This window comes from Lepidothrix coronata, unplaced genomic scaffold, assembly GCF_001604755.1.
Source record: "Lepidothrix coronata isolate B3197 unplaced genomic scaffold, Lepidothrix_coronata-1.0 Scaffold20, whole genome shotgun sequence".
NCBI lineage: Eukaryota > Metazoa > Chordata > Aves > Passeriformes > Pipridae > Lepidothrix > Lepidothrix coronata.
This window is the reverse complement of record NW_016690200.1, coordinates 521,811-546,119: the sequence shown is the minus strand read 5'-3', so window position 1 is coordinate 546,119 and position 24,309 is coordinate 521,811. Positions and strand designations below refer to the sequence as shown.

The 24,309-nt window shown below is 36.6% G+C and overlaps 1 protein-coding gene across 2 annotated transcripts in view; it reads left to right on the top strand.

The window, feature by feature from the left end:
• SEMA3A (semaphorin 3A) overlaps positions 1-24,309 on the top strand; it is a 281,004-nt gene that overhangs the window by 245,591 nt on the left and 11,104 nt on the right. For both annotated transcript variants that reach the window (XM_017807832.1, XM_017807833.1), the window contains 7 exons: positions 108-222; positions 321-390; positions 1,458-1,602; positions 7,484-7,703; positions 12,771-12,862; positions 15,625-15,666; positions 21,238-21,395. In XM_017807832.1, the coding sequence (XP_017663321.1) occupies positions 108-222; positions 321-390; positions 1,458-1,602; positions 7,484-7,703; positions 12,771-12,862; positions 15,625-15,666; positions 21,238-21,395 (842 nt within the window). The remainder of the gene's footprint in view (positions 1-107; positions 223-320; positions 391-1,457; positions 1,603-7,483; positions 7,704-12,770; positions 12,863-15,624; positions 15,667-21,237; positions 21,396-24,309) is intronic.

Sequence of the window (24,309 nt, the reverse complement as noted above, 5' to 3'; positions counted from 1 at the left end):
TTGTTTTCTCTAAATAGCATCTTATTTACTCTGTTTTCTCTGTACTCTGTTGATACTTCAGACAGGGACTGTTGCTATATATTAATGCAAAATACTTTCGTTATTAGAATGACTTTGGTGGACACAGGAGCCTTGTTAACAAATGGACAACTTTCCTCAAAGCACGTCTGATTTGTTCTGTGCCAGGACCCAATGGCATTGACACACACTTTGATGAACTACGTAAGTGGCAGAGATGGCTTTGAATATAGAAATGTTTTCAGGTATTATCTGTATGAATGTAACCTAATTTTCTTTTCTCTCTCTTGATATTGTTACAGAGGATGTGTTCCTAATGAACTCAAAAGACCCTAAAAATCCAATAGTCTATGGGGTGTTTACAACTTCCAGGTATAGAGCGTATCATTTTACTTGCATGGAAACGTGTGTGGCTGCTTGTTTTAAAGAGGTCTCTTTGTTAAAAATGTTTTCAAGAAACACAAAATTTTCTTAACCTTTGAACTGAGAAGTCAGTGGCAGAAAGAAATAATGAATTAGGTCTCTTTCTTATGAGCAATGTATATCATCACTCCAAAGCTGGCAAACACAAAGACAGTCAGTTTCTCAGGCTGTTCTTGCTGTTGAATTGGCTCTTTATAGTGGCGGTCAGCATTTGTAGCCCTTTCCACACAGATTTGGAAAAAGAACACAAGCAAAAATAAACTTGTTTGGGGGCAGTGTAAAATAGAAAATCTGTGGTGTGAGAAATTGACTACTCAAGGATATATTAGTAAAAAATATTGCTGAAATGCGGAAATCTTAACGATCTTTCAAAAGTTCTGTTATTGAATCACATATAACTGTGACATGAATGTTTTTTGTTTCACTGTGCTTTCACCAAGAAAAAAATATACTTGTAGCCTGAGGAAGGTTTGCAGTACTGATTGTACTGCCACATCTATCTGTGAAGGAAACAAGTTTTAGTTTCTAAACAGAAAGAATGTTTCTAGTGATACCAGGAATAGAAGAGGGAGATTTACAAGTCCTTACTGTCTTCTGTAAGAAGTCTCAAGGTAAGAAACAGCACTGAAGTTTGCATGTGTGCTGCCCAAGTGGTGGAAAAGGCTGCTAAAAAAAAATAGAAAAACGTGCAGTGGAGGAAAGGATTGAATAGTTCTCTAGAGACAGCCCTACTGAAGTTTACTCAAGTTTGGGCTTTGGCCTTCTGGGGACAGTATATTTTAAATAGTGGAGTAGCAGCCATCTGCTTAGGAAAATATCTGGGAGATCGTATCAGTTATGCTGAACTTTCACAGGAGGTGAATGAGGATTGCTCTGAGAGCATGTCAGGGTTTTGATAATCAACACATGCAATAAATTAGAAAGCACCAAGCTGCTATTCCCACAGCTCTACCACTTGATTAAACTGACTGATAATTTAAAGAACCTGATTTGATTTCTTCTCCCCTCATTTTTAGTAATATCTTCAAGGGATCAGCAGTGTGTATGTACAGCATGACTGATGTGAGGAGGGTATTTCTTGGTCCCTATGCCCACCGAGATGGCCCAAACTACCAGTGGGTTCCCTACCAAGGGCGAGTGCCATATCCACGGCCAGGAACTGTAAGTACCCTAAAAAACGCAGTAATCAAAGCTGAGAAAACTATGGAAAATATTTTCACAGGCTACATGGTCCTTGAGCTGAGATCCAGGAAAAAAACTGAAACAGATAACAAAATGGAGAGGGTGGCAGAAGGGAAAACTAACAGTTCCTCCAGGTCCAAAATATACTGATTTTCTTGTAGCATATGAAACTGCAATAACAACGTCACTTGGATTTTAATTTTGGCATTCGTATTAACAACTTCAGAAGAAGTTTGAGCAATGGCTGGAGAATTCGACTGAAGTCAAATATTTTAATCAATTATGCTGCATTATCCTTTCCTTGGAATTGTTTTTTTTCCCAAATATTGGCTGAGTCATTCTTAGTGAGAACGAACGGAAAACAGAGCATCTGTCTGGCTGTTAAGAAATTTTCAATCATCATTAAATCTAGAACAGTGAAACAGATATCTCTGCAGTGGATGATACAGCGACTAGAATAGTTTCTATCTTCCATTGGCATTTTTAAAAATGTTTGCTTCTACCTGATTCTCTGTTTTTAGTTTATGAATGACTAAAATTCAGTCTATGTAAGACATCCATATTTACAACGTGAAACTGGTATCATCACATTCTAGAAATATTTAACTGCCTTTGAAATTTCCCGTAGTCTAAGAAGATGGGACATTTATGAAACGAGTTTTAATTGTATGCCTGGGGTCGATCCTTAGCTTGTGTAAATCAGCTTGGCCCATTTATGTTCTGAACTGTCATTGCAGAAGATTAAATATATACATACGCATGTATACATAAAAACATATATGTGTAAATAATATATATGTCCATAATATTCTTTTAAAAGCCTTCTTAAATATAAGGCACAAAAAAAGCAGAAACAACTTCGCTTCTTTAATTCATCATATTTTCTATTTTTATCTCGTATGTTTGAAATTGTCCTTTCAGACCTGACCTTTCAACTGATATATATGCTCAGCCTAATGAAAATTACTTCCTAAGAAAAGAAAACAGTGGCTCCCTGACAGCCCGATTCCACAGCACTCCTCACTCCTTCACTGCAACTGCTAAAGGAATTTCTAATTTTTTCCAGGGTTAAAACACAAGCTCTGCAGCACAGAAGAGATTTCATTTCTCATTTGACGGTGCCTTTTTTTTTCCTAATAACTACAGTTAATTCTGATATGTCAGAAGGCTAGATTTTTTGAAGCTGTATTGCTTTACATCTCTGGGGAAAATGTGAATGAGTAGATATTTTTGTTATTTCTTGTATAGCTATTGTCACTTACTTTTCAGTCTGACAGACTTAGTGTTCATTACCCTGTTTATTTAGATTTTTCTTTGTTTCCAGTATCCATTAACCTTTCTAAACAAAACCAGATAATAGGCATTATTTAGAACACTGGACAAAGAAGAAGGTTACGTATTTCTATCACTGAAATAGATTGAGATAAAGAACTGACTGCTGCACAGAGGCTCTGTTACATTCATTGCTCTGCAGAGATCAGATGCAGCTGTACTGAGATTCTGAATGCACAACTGAAATAGTTGCCCGTGAGACTGGCAACACAGTTCTGCCCACCTCAGGTTATTCCAAGACTTCTCTTAGGGTCTTGAGCTGAGATCCATATGGGAAAAGAATAACTTGATGAAATTTCCCAGAACAAGCAGAAAAACAGGGAATCAAATCCAGCCCCTAAGTGGCAAAGTGACCTAAGCCACCAAAGCTTTTGTGAAAGTAAGGAAATGCAGTTCGGTTACATATACTTTTATTTCTGTCTATGCTCTTAGAATGAATGTTACCCTTAAAATTTTGTTATAAAATGCTTTTAATAAGATTCACAAAGTTCAAAGATGTTCAGATTCCACTGTAAACTGTTTTCTTGCCTAAGGGCAAATGTGATCCCAAATTTTACAAGTTTGCATAGCCCTGCAGTCACATCATGTAGTGCAGGAGGCCATGCCTCTGTAAATGATGATAGAGGGCCTGAGACCATCAGTTTCTCATAACCCAATGCAGGTGACTTATCCTGAGTTCTGCTGCTTTGAAAAAAGATGAGTCCCCTCACAGTTGCTAAAATTATTCTATTATATTAATAGGATAAAAGTGGATTTTAAAATGAGATACATTTCTGGCTGTAAAGAAGGTTTTTGTTTTTAAAGTGATAGAGTTGGATGTGTTTTCAGTGGCTTTGAAGACTGTTGAGAATAAAGAAGAAAGATTTTTGAAGTTCCTTTAGATCTCAGACCTGGGGATTCCTTTTCCAAGAAATGCAAAAAGAAAAGGGGGAAAAAACCCTTAACGTCTTAGAGGAATTCATTTCCAGATTGCACTGCAGTTAAACAGTGCTGAATTATCTCAGGAATTTAATAGGTGAGGTGCCAGTAAACTTCTCGAGCATCTGGTGACCTACCCAGTATGAGGAAGGGAAAAGGAAAGTAAACGACTCTTTTGAAAAGTAAGAAAACTTTGTAAACAATTCTACATCAGCTTCACATTTAACAATGGAGTTGCCAGAATTTTTCCTGTAAGATCTATAGAACTTGGGGGTTTTAACTTTTTTTTTTCTTTTTTTAACTTTTTAACAGTATTTGGCAGAGGAGGGAGGATTTTTGTATATATCTCATCTTAACTGAGGTACCTCATCCTGAATTCTTAACTGACTTTCTGTGAATTCGGCTACAGAGCTAAAGTTTTTTTCTGCTTCATGGCACCAAGAGTTATGACCAAAGCACATTTTCTTCCTACCAGAATGTAAATACTGATTTCTTCTGTTCTGTCGGATTTACTAATAGGCCAGTTAGGGGATAGCCTAGTTCCTTCCTCCTGACTGATCAAATCCCCTATATTGCCTACTGGGGACCAACAACTGGTATTGAATGTAAAATGCAGGAGTTCTTTGACTCTGCTTGAATCCAAGATCAAACTCATTTCTCTAAACCGTTTCAGAATATTTGTTTTCAGGCCTGTATTTTGGCAGATGAAAACCTACTTCTTTGCTATCAGTGGAATTGATTTGGTATATAAACACAAGTTCTGATTAATCACCTTGGCAATTAGCTTGATCTAGACCCACTAATATCAAAAATGGTCCTGTAATTAGCACCAAGGATAATGTCTTTGTTGTGTCTCCTGGCTTTGTGTTCTTCACATAAAACATGACAGAGCTTTCCTTCTCAGGACAGTTATTCTGTTCTGTTCTGTTCTATCCTATCCTATTCTATCCTATCCTGTCCTATTCTGCTTCTGAATTGAGATTCCTCTGCAAGCAGTTTGGACTATGGATGGGCTACATCTCACCTACTGATGGTGCCCATTTTACTCATTGAAAAGGGAGGGATTTATAGCAGTGGCAGTTGGGTTTTTCATCTCAGTTTTCTAAAGTAGGATGGGATGAATATGAGCCACAGCCTAGTCCACTTCAAACTTAACATGTAAAGACACAAGATTACAGTAATTTAGAAAAGTAAGGGATACAAGGAATAACCTTGGACTCAGAACTGAGTGTGTTAAACACACAGAATTATGACACTAGTTCTAGTTTTATGATTTTTCCACACAAAATATATCTTGGTCCGTAGAATCATAGAATATCCTGAGTTGGAAGGGAAGCACAAGGACTATTGCACACAACAGCCCCAAGAATCACACCATGTGCCTGAGAGCGTTGTCCAAATGCTTCCTGAACTCTGGCAGGCTTCGTGCCGTGACCACTTTTCTGGGGAGTCTGTTCCACATTGCTGCAAGTAAAATCCTTTGTTGGAAAATGAGTCAGAAAGTAAATATTTAAGCTATTGAAACACAGCTGAAATTCATTTGCTTATAATTAAAAGGAATATTCATTTAGCATTTTTTCAGTGTTTACCCAGATGCAATTAACAATACTTAGTTCTTCTGTAGTGAATTTTATACTTAGAGCACTTTACATATATTATCTAATTAATTATTATCTAATTATTATGTAATTAATCTTAATAATTAGTATTGAACTGTAGTTAGAATATTAATCGAGAAGTAAAGCAAATTTAAAATTGAAGCATAGAATTTGAAACACAATTTTTGAGACACACAGTGGTTTGGCCAATAAATATGAAAAGTCTATCTGATTTTTTTTTGTACAAAAGAGCAAGTGCATATAATAAAGCTAAAAAGGTTAAAAAATCACAATAAAATAGGTAACTAACTTGCTTTCTGCTTTGTGTGCTCCACATGCATTAATCAAATATTCTCCCTCCTTCCATTCCTCCCTTCCATACCGTGTAATGCAACAGAATGAAGGAATTTGCTTACTAACAAATATGCCAACAAGGGACAATTTACACATTATATGTCCATGCTGGAAGAGTCCCTTTGCTGAGTATAGCAACTACTCCTTTTGCCAACATTGATTTTTAAATTTCATTTCTGATGAATTATTAATAATTTGGATCAAGGTGATAGCAAAGACAATTGATTTCTTCTGCTGAGCATACTCCAAGGTCTGGATTCTTGGTTAATAAGATGTTGTCCTCTAGGTTTTTAATTTAATTGGTGGATACTTTATACCTGGATATAAAGGGCAAATTATGTAGGGCATTTTAACACCAGTTGTTTATATTTGAGGTTCAAATACCGGAAAAATAATTATTATCAGCTAGGTTTCAGAGTTTTATATGTCTTAAATAGTTATCTGAACAGATCAGCATTGGGGTCACCAAGTTTTTTGATGAGTATCTTTGGCTTGGTGTCATTGTGGCTCATTTTCTTCACCCATTCAACAATACTAATACACTACTAATGCTTATGTTAATGTAACCTCTAATTGTTTGTAAAATAATTACCGATTCTGCAGAAGAGGTGAGGGCAAATGGTGATGATCAGTTCTTGAGTCACCTGATGGGGATGTGTGGTAGCTGAAAGTGGAGGAATACTTTTGTGGCTACCAACACCATGGTCTTACCTCCCCTTCCCTTTTCAGCCTCTGTTTTTTGCTTACATTGGGAGAACATGAGCTAAATGTGAAAAGTAGAATCCTCTGCTTTTCACAGATGAGAGGCAAAACTGTCTGGCCCACCCAGGACTATATATGGGGGCAAAGTGATTCTTTACTGGCTTCACGGGGACCAGATTAATCCCAAGGGGACAGCAACTTTTCAGTCACTGCACAGGACACAACAGTGAGGAGCTATTTCAGTTCTTTAATGAGACTCGTCTCACTTAACTGTTCACATGGGCAGGATCATCACCAACACTCATAGAAGGCTTTCTTTAGAAGCAGTGGGGAGAAGAACAGATACATTTAGGATGTGACTCATTAGATTTGATTTAGCGTAACAGGATCCGTGTATCTGGACTACGTGCATGACACAGGCTTGTTGAGACAAGCAGGAGTTTGAAAAGTCAGTAGAACAGGGAATTGTCCCAGGATTTAAGGATTTGGTTCCTCAGAGAGTAATTCGTACTTCCAATCAACTTCTGAAGATAACACTTTGAAACAAAGATGATGGCATAATTAATTAAATTTGTGCTGTATACATAACCAAATACTGAAATTGCTTGCCTCATACTGAATGATTTTGGATATTTCAGGATTTCTTCCTTCTGCCAATTAAAGACTAATACTAATCACAATGGACTGAAAATCCTTTTGTTCTGCATAGCAGTAAGACAAATGGTGTATGAGGATCATTTGCATTCTGTTATCCATATTGGTTTAAATCCAAAATAAATAAAAAATAGATACTGTCAGTAATAGAATTAAGTTTTGCTGTCAGGCAAAAAACACCTAAATTCCCTGTCATATTTGATTATAGTTTACAGTAGTTGGGATGATTGTAACGAAATGTATTTCTAATATATTTCTAGTGATAAATAATAAAATGTAAAATATCTCCTTTTTATTTCCAGTGTCCCAGTAAAACATTCGGAGGTTTTGATTCCACCAAGGACCTTCCTGATGAAGTTATAACATTTGCCAGAAGTCATCCAGCTATGTACAACCCAGTATTCTCCATTAACAACCGTCCAATCATGATTAAAACAGACGTGGATTATCAGTTCACACAAATTGTGGTAGATCGAGTAGATGCAGAAGATGGCCAATATGATGTGATGTTCATTGGCACAGGTAGGAAGTCCTGAATCTACAACGTGCCTCCAGGCATGGTGGAAACATAAAGCAGATAAAATTTCATACTCTGAAAGACAGAACACTGACAGAACAGTGTATACCTGTGAAAATTTGGGGCAGGACTCAAAACCGTGTGTGTGGGGAGCTCTTTGTTACATATGTTGACTGTTGCAGGTTCAGGCCGTAGCCTGCATAGCTAAACTCTTTAGGAGTTTTGCCAACTGGATTAAGATGAAACCACCCTCTTTTCAACTACTGTTATTAGGGATTTTTATTAGAAATATCTTGCCTTATTAATTATAATTTAGTATTAAAATGAGGGTTTGAAGTGCAGCATAAGAAGTATTAACGCAAGTAAGGCAATTATCCAGGTATGGGAAATGTCTTGTGTGCCTTTCAAGTATTTCAAGTATTGCCTTAAGATGCTCAGCTCTTTAGCCAAAAGGATGCATCATTTTACTTAAGATGAATATATCTGGCACATGCAAAGTGTTTTCAGAAGAGCTGATATTCAAATAGAAACATGATATCCTTTCCAAAGCATTTTCAGAATCATACAGCTTGGGCATCTCATAAAAGTGGAAATATGCACCCAGAAAAGACATTTTCTCCCGAAAGGTAATAATGAGAAATAAATGTGTCCAGAAATCAGGTGATATTCATTTTCCTAAGTCCAATACCTTCAGAACTGTGCTGAGTAGTAGTTGGTGGATCTGTTTCTTCACCTCTGAATATTTTCCATTGGTGGTCTGATGTTTCAGCTATGTTGAATAAAAGTATTTTAAACTTCTACTGAGCATAATTGCTAGTAATTAGACGTTGGCATCATGAAGCCAAAACAAATCAAACCAAAACCCTACTGTTTCTTTTCAGCTTTAGACCAAAGAATATCTGTCTGACTGTCTCTCTTATAACAGTCCAATTTTTTACATGCTTTAAATACAATTCTGGTACTCTAGACCTGGGGTCAGATTTCCAAAGCAATAAATATCAAGGTCCCTTTCATGTCGATGCCTGAAATATATTATGAGTAAACTGAGAGCTGATGAAGTTTTGTGTACCAAACACAGTGCAAGCATAACAATTCAGACCATTTACTGCAGAAAATGCAGCTCTGCAGAAAGGGTTATGGCACTTTAAAGCTGTGAACTGAGTTATTAGATACCAGTGCTATAGTGCTCTTGCACAAAACACTAAGAAGTATTTCCATATGATTTTATACAACACATATATTTTCCATCACTCATTAGAGACTTCAGTGTCATCTAAAGTTGGCAGTATTTGGTGCCTTTCAACAAGTCTTCTGTGACCTGTCAGCTCAGGGAAAAAAAAAAAAAATTAATGGCAATACTCCCCTTGACTGTGCTGTGAGGGAACAAGCCCTTCAGCATCGAGAGTATGGTGCTGAACAAACATAAGGAGCTGATTTAAGTCTATATCTTGAGCAAAAGAGGTGCCATTTATCTCACCAAAGCTTGGTATTCAGACTGAAAAAGATGCATTGGTTTCTGCAAGGAAAAGCAGTAAGTTCTTCCAGAGAGAGATTCGTTGTACTTTCTTCAAGGCCTCTGTTAGAGTAAGGTGAATAGTAACACAGAAGTTCCTGTCTGTTTTCAGACAGCGCAGGAAGATTTGCTTAAAGCTGAGCTACAGCTTTTATATAGTTACCATTATGTATACTAGTTCTTTAGTTATCATTATAGTAGTTCTTATGTAAATCGGTCAGGCAAGATCTCCCTCTAAAAGAACCTCAGTGATAATTTTTACCTTGAGTTGGGAATTTAGGCATCCACCTAATTCCCTAAACCATTAATATTCAGGTGTGTGGTAAGTGCTTGGGATTCCATCCAGTGTAGGCAATAGCCATGTTTAAGAACTATAAGCAAAGTATTGAAACATTGTTACTTGTATTTGCCAAAAGATATTTCAGCAGCAAAATCCCACCTTTGCAAGTGTATAGTGTTATTATTTCTTGAAATACTATTTTTGTCCATAGAAACTGTCCTTTTCCCAGCAGGACTTTATACCCTCATGGGGCAAGAACAGGCATTACAACACCCATGCTTGGAACTGGAATACAAAAGATGTGCCATGCTCCTCCAAGCTCACTATCCGTACTGTGGTTTTCAGAATGAGGAAAGGGCATCTTCCATGTGGGGGAAAAATTAAAGAGGCAGAACCCAGGCCCTGCCTACCTTCTCACTGAGCCAGCTGGTCAAAGTCAAATGAATCAGAAACAGATACACAATCAGAGTGTATTACATCTTCCCAAGCAAAGAACTAAACCAGGGAGCAGATTAAGGACTCTAGTCCATTTTCCCACTTGATGATCTAAAGCCAAAATTATGCTCTCTGGGGTATGACTGGGTTTTTCTGTGCAGGTCTGTCCCATCAGATTAGATATATTTCTCTGTGTTTTCCCATTGCTGTTACAGCAGTCTACATTATTCCCATGTGCTGCTGAACTGCAATATATTGGAGAAATACTTTTTTTTTCCTTTTCATTGAATAACTGATGATAATTGAACACAACATAATTAATAGCCACCCAGTGTGGTCACATTTTCCTTTCCTGTGGGTGAAATCTTTAGCTGAGCAGTTTCTTTCCCACTCTGATTGTAGCACTGTGTTTCACAATGAAAATAAAATCCTATCGGCATACTTGAAAGTATATCAGAAAAAAACAGGATTTAAGATATGCTCTTAATGCATATCCTGAATGTCTAATGTTTGGGATCCTTTGGCACAGTCAAAGTCCCTCTGTCAGTAAAACAAATTAATAAGAGTAATTTTATCTTACTAAGCAGAGCCTATTGATCCTAAAGGAGACGCCTCATTCCATTTGTGTGAAATCGCTTGAAATACTACTCTGTAAAACTTGATCTAGAACTCAGATAAAGCCCCACTTTGTTACCTGTGGCCTGACCAGAGTCACCACAGTGATTAACACAGTGTATCTTTGACCTCAGAGGCTTTCTTGAGATCAAGCAATTGTAATTGTTGCAGGATCCACTTAAAAGTCAGACCTTTTGTGGAAACAACGTTCTGGGAAGCTTGTGTGTCTGCTCAGTGCCCACTCAGACTGCTTCATGAAAAATCTCCCTTTATTTCTAGGAAATGGCATTTGATAGATTTTGATTGAGGACAGTCCTAGTCCAACACAGAATACAGTTGTGACACTTTGCTACGCTGTTAAATTTATTAGATCGGAGTTCTCTGTTTTTTACCTGTAAAATGTATTTTCCTCAAAACCACAGTGCAAAATATTAGGATAATTAAGGAAATGAACTCATCCATTAAATTACAAATATAACTAGTGCTAAGCTATCTGTCATTCTGAATTACTATGTGGATTTTTTCTCTTCTTGTTTTGAAGTTTATATTGCATTTGTTCTATACTGCTCTCAATATTTCTTGAATTAAATATATTCAATTAGCACCAGTAACCATAATGAAAAGCACTTCCAAACCCACTTATCTAGTATATTGTACTAGCTTAGTTTTTACATATAGCTGCCTAAATAAAAACAAAGTTTTGTTTTGCTTTGCTGTTGCTTTAAGAAATAACTGTTTTTTTCTTTTTAAAAAAGAATATATGAGTTTGTGACTAATACAAGGAAACAGCGATATACATATTCTTGGGGGGGGGGAATTACATCTTTCTAAACTTCCAAAAATATGTATTTAGAAACCAACATCTGCTTAAACAGAAGCAGATGGAAAAAAGAAAAATCTCAATTCTACAGGATATTCTAGGTTTTCTAAGATATTTTAGTACAAATTCATTTAAAGAGGTTAAATACCAGAATTTCATTAAATCGTTAGCTCTTAAGTTAGTTGCCCTATAAAAACATTTTCAACATGTGTAATCTCTTTGTTTCAATTTTATGCATATTTTAAATATAGAAGTGGTGTGTTGTCATCTTTTTGATCAGAAGTTTCAACTAACACACACAAATATATATAATTATAAAATATACACCTGATTTTGTGTAACTGATGGTTAAATTCTTAAGAATATTGACCCTTATAGTTCTTTCAGAATTTTATCCACATAAAATGCTTTGTATTTTCCTAAACTATTACTGCTGTAGGATGTGCAACATGAAAAGTCCTCGGGGATGTAGTTGGTATACCTATGATACATTTATATGGCACTACACTTGGCTGGTTAAAAAGAAAAGTCACATACTGAGTGTTTGCATTTCAGAGAGTCTGCAGTGATGTGTGCCAACCTAGAAATGATTCTTTTGCTGTTTTTTTCCTGGAAATTTTGTTCATGGAAACAAAGAAATAAATCACAGATGCAGAAGCTGTATAACAGAGGTGGTCTTCAGTCTCAACCATGTTGACAAAAACAAAGGCTGTAGCTCTGGAATTTCAAGTGCCGGCCTTGCACATGTTAAAGCCAATTGCAAAACTCCAAAAATGTAAATGGATTTAATATTAAAATTCTGGCACACGCCTATTTCTAAACCAAAGATTGAAGTTGTATGCTTTGTACTCCTCAGTGAAGACCAGTACCTAACAGACAGAGAAATGTCTTAAGGGGCTTATACATCTTCGGTACTTTGTTTGACACAGGGAAGATCTCATGTACTTGAGAGACCCAACAGATTCATCTGTCTGACAACATTTGTCCAGATGGTTTTACTGTCTTTACATGGATTTTAGGAAAGACAAACATCATATTCAAAATGGACTATAAAACCTACCTGGGTAAATGTAATACATTTCCTTCCTCAATTATGCATCTGTCATTTTATACTGTCACTTAAATAGTATTTCATTACAGTTTATTCTTTAATAACTATGGTAGTATATATCTTCTTTGTTGCATTTTGATAACTGAAAGACTTCAGTAAAATTCCCTACTGAAATTCGGTGTTTTCTGAGGTTATTTTAAATAGCAGCTTTTATTTTGAATGAGTGCTGAGAGATATGTAGCTTCACAGTCTTTATATGTGAAATAATTATATACTACAAGAAACGCTGGCTGCTACAAAACTTAAGTATTCATCTTAAGCACCTGAAAACTCCTTTTTTTTTTTTTTTCTTTTCAAGATATTGGAACAGTTCTTAAAGTGGTTTCAATTCCTAAGGAGACTTGGCATGAATTAGAGGAAGTCTTGCTGGAAGAAATGACAGTCTTTCGGGTAAGTGAGGCTAAATTTCAAGTGTCAGGTTGTAGATTTCTCTGTGGACAGCTGCAAACTCAACTTCTTGCACTCTAGCCAAGGAATAGCCTGGCATACACCTCTAATTAGCTTGTTATTTAGAGAACCAGACACTAGTCAAAATAAACTTGAAACTTTCAGTGCTAGCTGGAGGTTAAGGATAAAAGGAGTGGTATTGTCGACTCTTTTTTGGTGGTTTAAAAAATAAATTATTATTTCTGAATCTTAGAGCTGTTGCATGCTGGAGTTAAATATCTACCTGTGCAAGTCTAGGAATATTGCCTGTCTGTTGTCTCCCAGAGTTATGCAATATATGAATTTATAGTTGTATCAACTCTTAACACTATTCAGACTATCAGCATATTGTAACTAGGAAGATACTTTGGGTAAACCAGTGATGTGCCCAGATTTTTTACAGCTAAGAAACAAAGAAAGTGTTTATATTTTCAAAGGCGACTTAGGGACTCAATTTCATGGTTTGACATCAGGCACCGTAAACACCTCCTAAACTTCAGCACTTTTTGGTGAAAATCAATCTCTCCTATTTTTCCTTTTGAGCCACCTAAAAAATATGGCATCCCATAGGCACTCCTGCGAGGCGAAGTTGAGCAAACCTTTCAAACAGTTTCCAGACAGAACGCAGGAATGTCTCGTGTTTTGTACACAACAACGAATCATTTACATTCCCCAGGTTGTTCTTGTCAGTGCCGTTTTATGGCACCATTTCATTGGCTCCAGGCTTTTGGGGGGTTGATACGTAGCTGGGAGCACGAGGTTAATCTGACGGCACGAAGATGATCTTTGCATGCTCGGAGGGCCTCGTGTCGTGTGGTTTCGCTCCAGATGTGCTGACAAGGACTGTGTCCTGGACCCGCCAGAGGGGCCCAACCACCACATCCTCATCAAACTCAGTTGCCATCCCTTCATCTTTGGTTTCTGAACAGAGACAACATATGTAAACAGAGCTTATAAATATTTTTATTATTATTTCCAATATTATGTTTAGTTTTCCTTATGAGAAATCTTGCTTTTACTGGTCCCAATCTTGTTTTGAGTGCCAGATATAACTGAAATATGGGTGTCTCTGTTTCTGCGGTCATTTTTTTTGAGGGCAGACAATAGAAACTATAAGTAAACTATGAGTAACATGGGAGAAGTAATTTGTGAATCCTGGCTTTCTTTTTCTTTTTTTTAATACATCCAAAAGTCATTACATTAATGCAGAGTAATTTGGCAATTGCTGATAATGTATGAGTCTCTTCTCTAAATCAAGTAGAAGTGCCAAGCTAAAGGAGATCAGACAGAATAAAAAGGGAAACAAGGAAAATAAATGGAGTGAGTTTTATTTCGGAAAGGTTTTACAGAAGCAGAATAGTTAGTGCCAAGTTCAAATTTAGTATTTTACTTTATGTGTGTATTTTTTCATTACACAAAAGGATTTTGGTGCTCTGATTTACTTGAAAGCTTTTTTATCTCCTTTGGCATGTTTTTAAGCCTTAAAAAGGACATTAATGTATTTCAGTGGAATAAGGAGAATTTGTGTGCATGAGATATGAATCTTTCAATAGGGAATTTGCAAAAGATTTTTCATGTACCTTATCCAAATGTAAGTTTTCTTTAGTTGCTAAAGAGTCCATGTACATCATGAACAATGTATTTTGGTGCTTAAACCGCAATGTTCTGAGTACAGTGCTTTCCATTTATAATTCCACAAAGCTGAAAGCCTTTCATGTCTGTTACATTGATAACAAATGCTTCTTTTAACCCCATTTGTGCAATATTTATCTGAACAGCTGAGCAAACAAACTAATGAGTTCAATTTCCATTCAAAAGTTACGCTTAATCGATGCTTTCTAATATAAGATCTGTTAAACCCCCTGCAGTGGCAAGTCCACATGCTTACCATCCACTGACCCATATCAAATTCTCTCAGGATAACCAAGTTGAAAGCCACAGAAGTGTAAAAGCTTAATAAGGACTTTATTAATGTACATAACCAAAAGTATAATGCGTGGGATTAATATCAAATATTTAGATGGAATAAAGTTCATGCAAAATTGACTTGCACACTTTGTAACCAAATTATGAACTTTTACTCTGAAGATTAAAATCCATCCAAGAAACTGGGCCTAAAAGGTGTAACAGTTGATTAAATAATGGATATTCTAGGGAGTAAAAAGCCTTGTGCTCATTTCAGTTGTGTGTTCCGCAAATGTGAGTAACTTCTTTGTAAGAGAATAGTGTGGTGCAGTCAACAAGATTACTCTTGGGATTAAGACTTGTTCTTATGAATAAAATTTCACAGGAATTGGGTTTTCACCTTGGTATGGTTAAAAGGCGTTGCTTATTTCAGTGTTATCACCCTTAATATATAGTATCTATGAATATAGCCATTATTATTTTCATATTTCCTGAGAGGTTCTTTCAATGGAATTTTAATATTAAGTGTAGAAAGTAATTTCAAGATGTGAAACTAGTGACAAAATAATCACAATGAAACTGTAATAATAATGGAAAATTACATGTCTACAATCAGTACAGCAATCAAAGATGCATGCAGATATGTACATGCATTCTAATTCATTTACAGCTAGAAATTACTCCACTGCAAAAGACAACAAGAGTTTTGTTACTAAAGAGTTCATAGTTTAATTTCAGGGTTTCTAGGTTGTGAAAATAGCATTGTAATAGAATTTTTATGCTTACAGCTCATTTTATATTTTAACTCTATTTTTCCCTAGGAACCTACTGTTATTTCAGCAATGAAGATTTCCACAAAGCAGGTACTGTGTGCACAAACGTTAAATCACTTTCAAATATTTATTGGTCTCTGTCTTTTAGAGACAGTAACTTGGCAGTCAGCAGAGACATATTAATTGCAGCAGCAGCATCCCATCCCTTTACATAAACATCAGTAGTTTCTCAGGAAAATGTGACATGCAACAGAGAAAGGAAAAGTCTAGTTTGTGTTACTGGTAAGGTGGAAACTAAACACAAACTAACCAGGTGTCTGGTGGCTATCTAGAAAAAAGCCAAATAAATTCCATGTTATAGAAAGTTTTCATGACAGAGAAACTGTTGAAAAGGAGTGGACAAACTTGGTCTCTTGCTTTAATGGGACTAGTTCTAGTTTCTATAGGAATAGTACAGTACCAAATGCAGATGGCGGAAGCAAAGGATGGAAATGAGACATCCTCCTGTCTTTTTTGTCCTATGCCCATTCCATTCCTGGATGTGTGTCGTTCAACTTTCAGAAAGAATTTAGATCTGTTTCAGTCCAAATTTTCCATGCCCTTCTGGTTCAGTGATGTGGTTAGGATATGGGTTCAAGACTCCAGAATTTATATTTCCTACTTTCTACTGAGTACACTAATAGCTAACTGCTTATTGAAAAGATATGTATTATAAGGCCAGATCATAACTAAAATGAACTGAACCTCTTGATGGATAGAGGTGAAGTTTTGTCTGACTTACAGTAAAAGTGATTCCTGAATATCTAAGCAAATACAAGGACTTATTATTAGGCTTCTTTGTGAAGCAGTTGATGAGTTATATAGTCGTGCAAAGAACACTGAGTTGCAGTCCAGGAATGAAGTGGGTATTAAAGGCCTATCTTCAGTTTTGCCCGGAATTCAGTGGATGGAACCAAGCCACTGTCATTTCCTGCTTCAGGACTCTGAGCATAAAACTTAGTGTCAAATTTAACATTTTTTTTCTTCTTTTTCACATTTGTGCTGATTTGGAGCCTAATTTAGTAAATATAAGTAACTTGTTCACGCTCATTAACTTTTCTGCTAATGCCATTGTCAGTAAAGAGGAGAATTGGTATTACTTCAGGACTAGGTGCACAGAAAATTGTGCATGTCATAAATTAGATTTAGTTAATTCATCTACCTCACTCTGTATATTAGTAAACAGAAGTTAAATTCATTATGTAATGGACAGAGCCTAGTATTACATTTCAAATTATGCATACTTAACTCTGAATTCACTGTATTTAGGAAAGTTGTCTGAAAGCAGTCATGTGTTTGATAAAAAATTTGGGGTGAGAACGCTCTTCTAGGATACTTTACCACCTAAACCAACAAAAATGGCAGGACCAAAAAAAAGGTACTATTGCATACTGGAATATTTAAAAACAGACCTGTCAAGTTGTGTATATGTTCACATCATAGCAAAACGCTCTGCTTTGGATTATTTTTATAAGTACATTCCCTTAAAGCAGCCAATCATATGTGAAAATTGACCATGCATTTTCATGCAGCTTCTTCTTCAAAGCATCTTTAGTTATTCAGGAGAGATTACAATTTTCCTTGAGTCTTCTGAAAACAAATTTACACTGCTAAAATTGTTTAAAGCTAAAAAAGAGCATACAACACAAGTTATTCAGGCAGAGTAAAACTCGTGAAAAATCAACCAGCCTCAGGCTAAAAATGACAGAATCATGATACAGGGTGACAAACTTTTGGCAGTATGTATGAAATAAGTATATGGCAACATGTTTTCATTTTACATTTATGATTTAAAAATCCTTTAGCTCTAAAACTCAAACACTTTACTCATTGTGTTCTGATAAGCAGGGCAGTTTTTGTATAAACAGCACGATAATTCTATGCATTGTAGAAAGCAGGAGCATGAAATGTAAACACTAAAACCAGCATGTTCTATTGAATCCCTTGGTTTTTCACTAACAAATCTTTCATCCAATTAAAACCATGGTACTGGAAGCTTCTCCTTATTTCTTAATGTTTTTACTACTCTGATTATTCAAAGCTACCTCTTTTCCCATCATGCCAATCTGTCATGTTACAAATTACTCTTCTAAAGACCAAAATCTACAAATTCTTCAGGAGCAGAACTTAGCTTAAGTTTTAAATTGTGTGAAGCTATAAGGCTCCCATGTCTCTCGCTCTGAGTATAGATTTGGCCCTCGAGCAAGTGTGTCTTTGAGCAAGGGAATTTAGCCTTTATGTGCAAGACTAAGCTTGCTAGTCTTTTGCCACTCTGCTGTCATTAACTCACAGGAATTGCATCTGTATTTTCTCACTGAAGCTACATATTTCTCCTAATTGTGTTTAGAGCCCTAGGTTTGTGTAGCCCTATCACTTAAACAGTGTATGCATGGTTAGCAATAGACACAAACCATCAGAGGATGGCATCCTTAAGCTACTGCAACACGCTGCAGCTGCCTAAGGTCTCAGTTCTGTGGGACACCCTAGCTACCGCCTTGCCCTGAGCCTGTCAAGTGGAGCTCCATAATTTTTTCCTTGATTTAGAAATGTGGGACCAGGCCAAAAAGTCAGGCCTGGTTTTCAGTCAAAGGTGAAGTTTTGTGGAGCAAGCTCTCATCTCTTTCTCAGGTTCAGGTTTGTGATGCTCTTGTTTCAAAAAGCAATTGGATTTCTGGTGAAATGGGAAAAGGACAAGAAGATCCTGAGCTGATAAAGGCCAAGTCCTTGTCTGGCGGACTGCTTTGAAGATCTTTTGGTTTTCCTCTATAAGATTTTCAAGAAAAGTGAGGGCAGAGACCTTCAGAAATACCTTAGTGACTATTTTTATAATATATTTCACAAAATACTGAATTTTTTTCAAATATCACCATTTCTGTCCATATTGGGAATACAGAAAGGACTGGCTCAAAATAGATATACCACTTAAACAGCCTCCTGAACTATTCTGCAATCGCTTTCCAAGGCATAAAATTAAATTAAATGGGATTTGAGCCTCATGCTCCCTAAAGTTCCTTTTAAAATTCTGCTTAAGTTCTTCTTTTAAGCATTACATTTTTTTAATATCTCTTTCTCGTTTGTTTTTTTTTTTTTGATTCCAAATGGAGAATTCTGTTATCTCTGTCTGACTTGGGAAAGACTGCTTTTTTGGGCAACACCAACATAAAACACTGGATTGCTTAGAAAATTAGTGTCTTCAGTTTTTCTTGCGTTCTAATACTTCTGCAAGAACTTTTAGAGGACAGCCTTTTTTTTTAACCCTCTCTGGTTTGATCTGATAATCAGCTCATTGATTAAATTAACGTCTTGGGAGAGACTCTGCCCAAAAGGCAGTTTGACTGTGTATGGCAAGGTAAGGTCAGATCATTGATGCAGATAGTTCTATTACTATTTTCTGATTTTCTTACTGCCTGGATTTATATATTGTTGGTGTCCAGAATAATTATCACCAGCTGGAGTCTAAAACCAGGATCAGAAGAGCAGCAAACAGGGCAGCAGCTTCAGGGTGTGCAGCACCTGAAACACATCCTGAAGTTCACTGGCTGAACTTGTCTAAAAGGAATAGAGTCTTTAAGTAACCCTATTTTGGCCTCCGTTGTTTTTTTGTGTGGTTTTTTTTTTTTTTACATGTTTCTGCTCATTCTTTAATTCTAAAGACATTTATTAGAAATCATGGAGGGTTTTTTTACCAAATGAAATTGGTTACAGAGGTCCATGAGAAACCATTACACCATTCTTTATTTTCCCCTGTGCATTCTCTGGGTTGATTTTTATATTAGTTGCACCACACGTTCGTATACGCTTATACAGATATTAATGCCCCAATTACACAGGACTCAGATCAATACCATCTGGACATTTAAGATACTTAACTGAAGCTCTAATTTGACCTATGCTGCCTCCGTAATCAGTAAAGAGAAGAGACATCCCTTGAGAAGCAGTTAGGTCACCTAAGATTTGAATTGCTGCTCTTTTTACTGCAGGACATAGCCCTAAGGTGGACACTTGATTAAGTGACTTAAGTTTGAGAGAATCAGCTTATCATGTCTGTTGCCTGTTATCTCTTCTCAAGGCTACAACACTAACTGGGATGTGCAGTTAAGGCTTTGTGTAGAGCTCTCTGTGGTCAGAGATTTTTGCCTGGAGAATGTGGGTTTACAACCCAGCTATGAAACTATAATAGATGGAAACAGCTGCTTAGAAAGGGTTTAGTTTTCAATTTACCAGTAAATTTTCCTGTGGGTGATTTCCTTGTCATGTTTTCCTTGAGAAAATACAAGTGTTTATATAAATGCACGGGATGTTTCTCTTACAATTAATATGTCTGTATAAACTGCCAAGCTGCTGTCTCTGAAAGAAGTTAATGCAACACCTTTTATGAGTGTTTTTGGTGTTGCTGTCTCCTGGTATCCAGTGCTCATAATTTCTAGTAGGTAGGTGACCTCAGCCGTCTTCCATCCCTGAATTCCCTGGAAATGGTGCCTCTGGGACATCACAATGCAGGAGATGAAGAATTTTGAAAACATTTCTTGAAATCCTGGTTTTCAATTTATATTTTCCAAGAAAAGAAAATTAATACAAATTTGTATTTTCTCGGTGGGACTGCTTGGAGTGGGACCTTCAAAAGAAAGGTATTCATTGCTCCAACATGGGTGCTGGGTGACAGAGTTTAAGCTTTGGATAGACAAATGTCAGTGTTTCCAAACCAAAAGGGTTGTGCCATTGAATTTTGTTTATATATTTTGTTTTCCCTAGTTTTGCATCTCACCCATACTTATTTTCTTTGTAAATTAGTGCTAATCTGAAGTATCTCTGTTTGGACTTTCACATGGGATCAGAAGTTCAGTTTTCTCATATCCCTCTGGGGACCAACTTTCCTAGTGGACCACATGAATTTGATATCAGAGAGGAAACTGCGAGAGACAAGATATTCTATTGTGATGCCATATGAGGCTGTAATTCATTTTGTATGCATGGGTTTTTATTTACTTCTGCCTTTGAACTTCATCTTCTACTCAACACTGTTTTTTATCCAAAATAAAATAAAGCCTCTCCCCTCATTAAAGATAGGTTCCAGTTAGAGTATGTGACCTACAGAAAAGAGTACAAAACGCCAGAATTATCAGACATGCAAAGACATGCATGCATGGCAGCACTTCCAAACTGGAATATCTTAGCATCAGTCTGAAGTAATTTACTTCAGGTTTCCCCCTCACATACATAAATCAAGGTCATACTTAGGAAATCTGTGTTGAAGTTTTGTTTTTTGTTTATATTCAAAAGTATATTCTCCATTGTGTTCTCTCACTGACTGTGGTGCTTTCCCAGTGCGGGGATCTGAATGAAAAAGAAAAAATTGAAGAGTACTTTAATTTTTTTACTGTTTAGAGAAGCGACCGAGAGCTTCATGCAAAAATAAAGTTTTTCCTATTTGATTTTTTTTAACCCTGGGGACAATTCTGTTCTCATTCCTCTAGTGTACATCAGGATCACGATCCTTTATTGTGTTTGTAATGGCCCTAGCATCTGATTATATAACTTTGTTATGCTTTCCTAGAAAAAAAAATTGTAATTTGCAATATTTTTTTAACTTATTTTCTCTTTTTTTTTTAATTTTTATAACAGCAACAACTCTACATTGGCTCAGCCACTGGAGTTTCACAGCTTCCTTTGCACCGCTGTGATGTGTATGGAAAAGCATGTGCTGAGTGTTGCCTTGCAAGAGACCCTTACTGTGCCTGGGATGGTTCATCTTGTTCACGTTACTTCCCCACTGCTAAGAGGTAGGGACAGTTTTGGATGGGTTGCTATTTGTTTGAACTGATGGTCTCAATATGACCAGAGGGCTTTGGAGATTTTTCATGAGATGGTTAACTGGAGCCCTTTCTCCTCCAAAGAAAACATTGTTGTGAGAGTTACATGCAATATGAAGTCTTGGTCGATTTAAAGTGACCACTGCTACTTCTTGGGCTGGCTTAAAAAGCTCCTGTAAGGAAACATTCATAGAAGAGTTCTCTTTGAAATGGATTCATAACTTTATATCCATTTATAAACAGAAAAAAGAAAAAGAAATCCTTTTCTCTATCTTTAGAAGGGGGCTTGAAATCAAAATAGAATCTCTACTTGCCCAAGTAAATTATTCTGCATTTTCATGAATTCTAATTCAAAAGAAATATCTATAAACTGTTTGGACATCAATAGAAACTTTTTTCGTGATAACGTTGTTATTATTCAAAAGTGTAGCTTGCATGTGTTGATGTGTGTCCAAGTGCTACCAGATCAGCACAACCACTTTTACACTCAGTCTGTAGTGACACTGAAGGCTTTGCAATGCAAACATTAAGGGAAAAGCGATTCCACAAGTCAAAAATACCGATTTTATAAAAAAGTCACAAGTCTAGTTGCCTGATATGAAGGTTTAAAATAATATTTTCTTTGCCTGCCTTTATCTCTGAAACTCTTTCTCTAAAAGTATACAAGCTTGTTACTGAAGAGCTCGGCTACTGAAGTAGAAATTAGGTATAACTGAATAGTAATCACTTGAAAATAGAAGCAGACTTTGGTGTAGTGTTGAGATTCCCATGATAAATTGGCCAAAATGATTTAAAAAGTACTCACATTAAATTGAATATGCCAGACATCATCTATTTAGGAAGAAACAAGGAATCCAAAGGTTTAGATACGTAAGGGTTTATGTAGATAAAATTAATGGTAGCAATACTAAGCTGAGAATGTCAGGACTCCAAATTCCAGGTTTAGATCGGTTGTTGAGGCAGATGAAATGTGGTAAAGGGTGGGAAGTTGAGTTTGTATCACAGACTTTTCAGATGGAGGGGATTAAAATTTCAAGGTTTACATTACAATGTATCCTAAAAAAAGAAAAGATTACAAAAATAAAAGCTTCTCCTGGAACATCAGGTTCTATTTTTTTGCACCAGGAAACAGAGTTGATCTGAGACAAGCTTCTTGTGATATTCTGTGAAAATAATTGAAAAGGAGAAATGGAACCCATCCCAAAAGAAGACCCAGTCAAATTTTCTCAGCTGCGTGGACTAAATTCTTATTTCTCGTGGTATCACGGAAGCTTCTCTGGAGGAGGATTGAAGGGAGAGGGAACAGTGAGGTTTTCAAGGAGAGTCTAAGAATTTGATTTGATCTGAAAGTTTTTAGGATTAGAAATCAGTATGTTTGAGTACTACCTCTGAGTTGAAGGAGACAGTAAGGTCAGGAATCAGTGAATTACTGTTTTCTGCTACTTTCCTATGCTTCTTTATCCCTGAACCTCATCGTTTCTCAGCATTCACTAGCACCCATTCCTACTCCCAGCCCATCTCAAGATCCATAGAGCACATAAACTGCCATTCATCTGCTTACACTGATGGAAGAAATAGGGCTCTTTGTCTTTTCCTTATCTATCTCTTAATGCACTGCAGACTGAGCTCACTGTTGCCATCATGGGTAAAGGGACTGGGACCTCTTCTCACAGGAATTGCGGGGCAGGGTTACTGGGGCTAAACTGGGTTGCACAGCCACAGAAAAACCTTGGGGTGCAGAATTTGCTCTTCTTAAGGCCACTGTGAAAGAAAAAGTTAGTCCTGGGGAGCTGGGATCTGAAAAATGCATTCAGAAAAAGCTGCTGTCTCCGCCACTTCCCCCCAATTTTCCCTTGGCAGCAACAGCAGCAGAGTCAAGGTCTGTGTTACTGGGGGAGAGGATGCTCGGTTTACCTGGTGCCTGCTGTACCCCCTGTCTCAAGCCAACTTGGAATGCATCTATGATAAAATCAGAATTGCTGGGAACAGCTTAAATGTCAACATTTTCCTAGTAATAAATTCTTGTAATTTTGGGCTCCAGAAATATTGGGAAAACTGAGTCCTGAGGCAATTGTACAGATCCTTTACTAGTAGTTGCTTTTGGGGTTTTGCTTGGGGTTTTTGTTTTGTTTTGATTTGATTTTTATTCTATTTTTACAAGCTTTTATAAACCTTGATTTTAATTTGCTTTTCTTTCTTTGTGCATTTTACAAGTATAAATGACAGTCCAGAGCTCCTGTTGTGTGACCACTTCACTTTACCCCATGCAGAGGTGTTCTGGTTCATATTTCATAAATCATCATGTTGATACAATTGTGATATGTGCGACATTTTCCTGAGATTCTGACTAAACATCTCATCCAAACTTCATTGACAGTAATATGAGTCTTTCCACAGACTTTTTTTCCTACGAATAGTATCCTATGACATGTTTCCAAATTTAGGAAGGAGTAGCAAAATTTTATGATTCCTTAAGTCTTGGGTGGGGTTTTGTCAGTGGTAATGAGTAATGTAGAGATATTGGAAATTATGATTAGTACATTTTTTGAATCATGTATCAATCAGCAGAAGATTCCTTATTACTAAGGAGTGCTAAGATAAACACATCATGAGTTTAAAGAAGTTTTTATTCAAAAAAATATAAAAAATTGGTAATCTCAATTTAAAAAAAATTCAGATGAGCAAAAAAAAAAAAAAAAAACTGTTGCTGTACTTCATGTAACTACTTTCAGGTTTAACATTCCAGTAGTTTTCAGTGGAAAAAGATATGGTTATAATCTTTCAGGCGATAGGAGTCAGCTGAGCAGTTGTGCCTCAGACAGAACTCTTGGCATGTGCTGATGCTGGGCTATTAGTGAGAGCCTGCAAATAGGGCTGGTGGAGA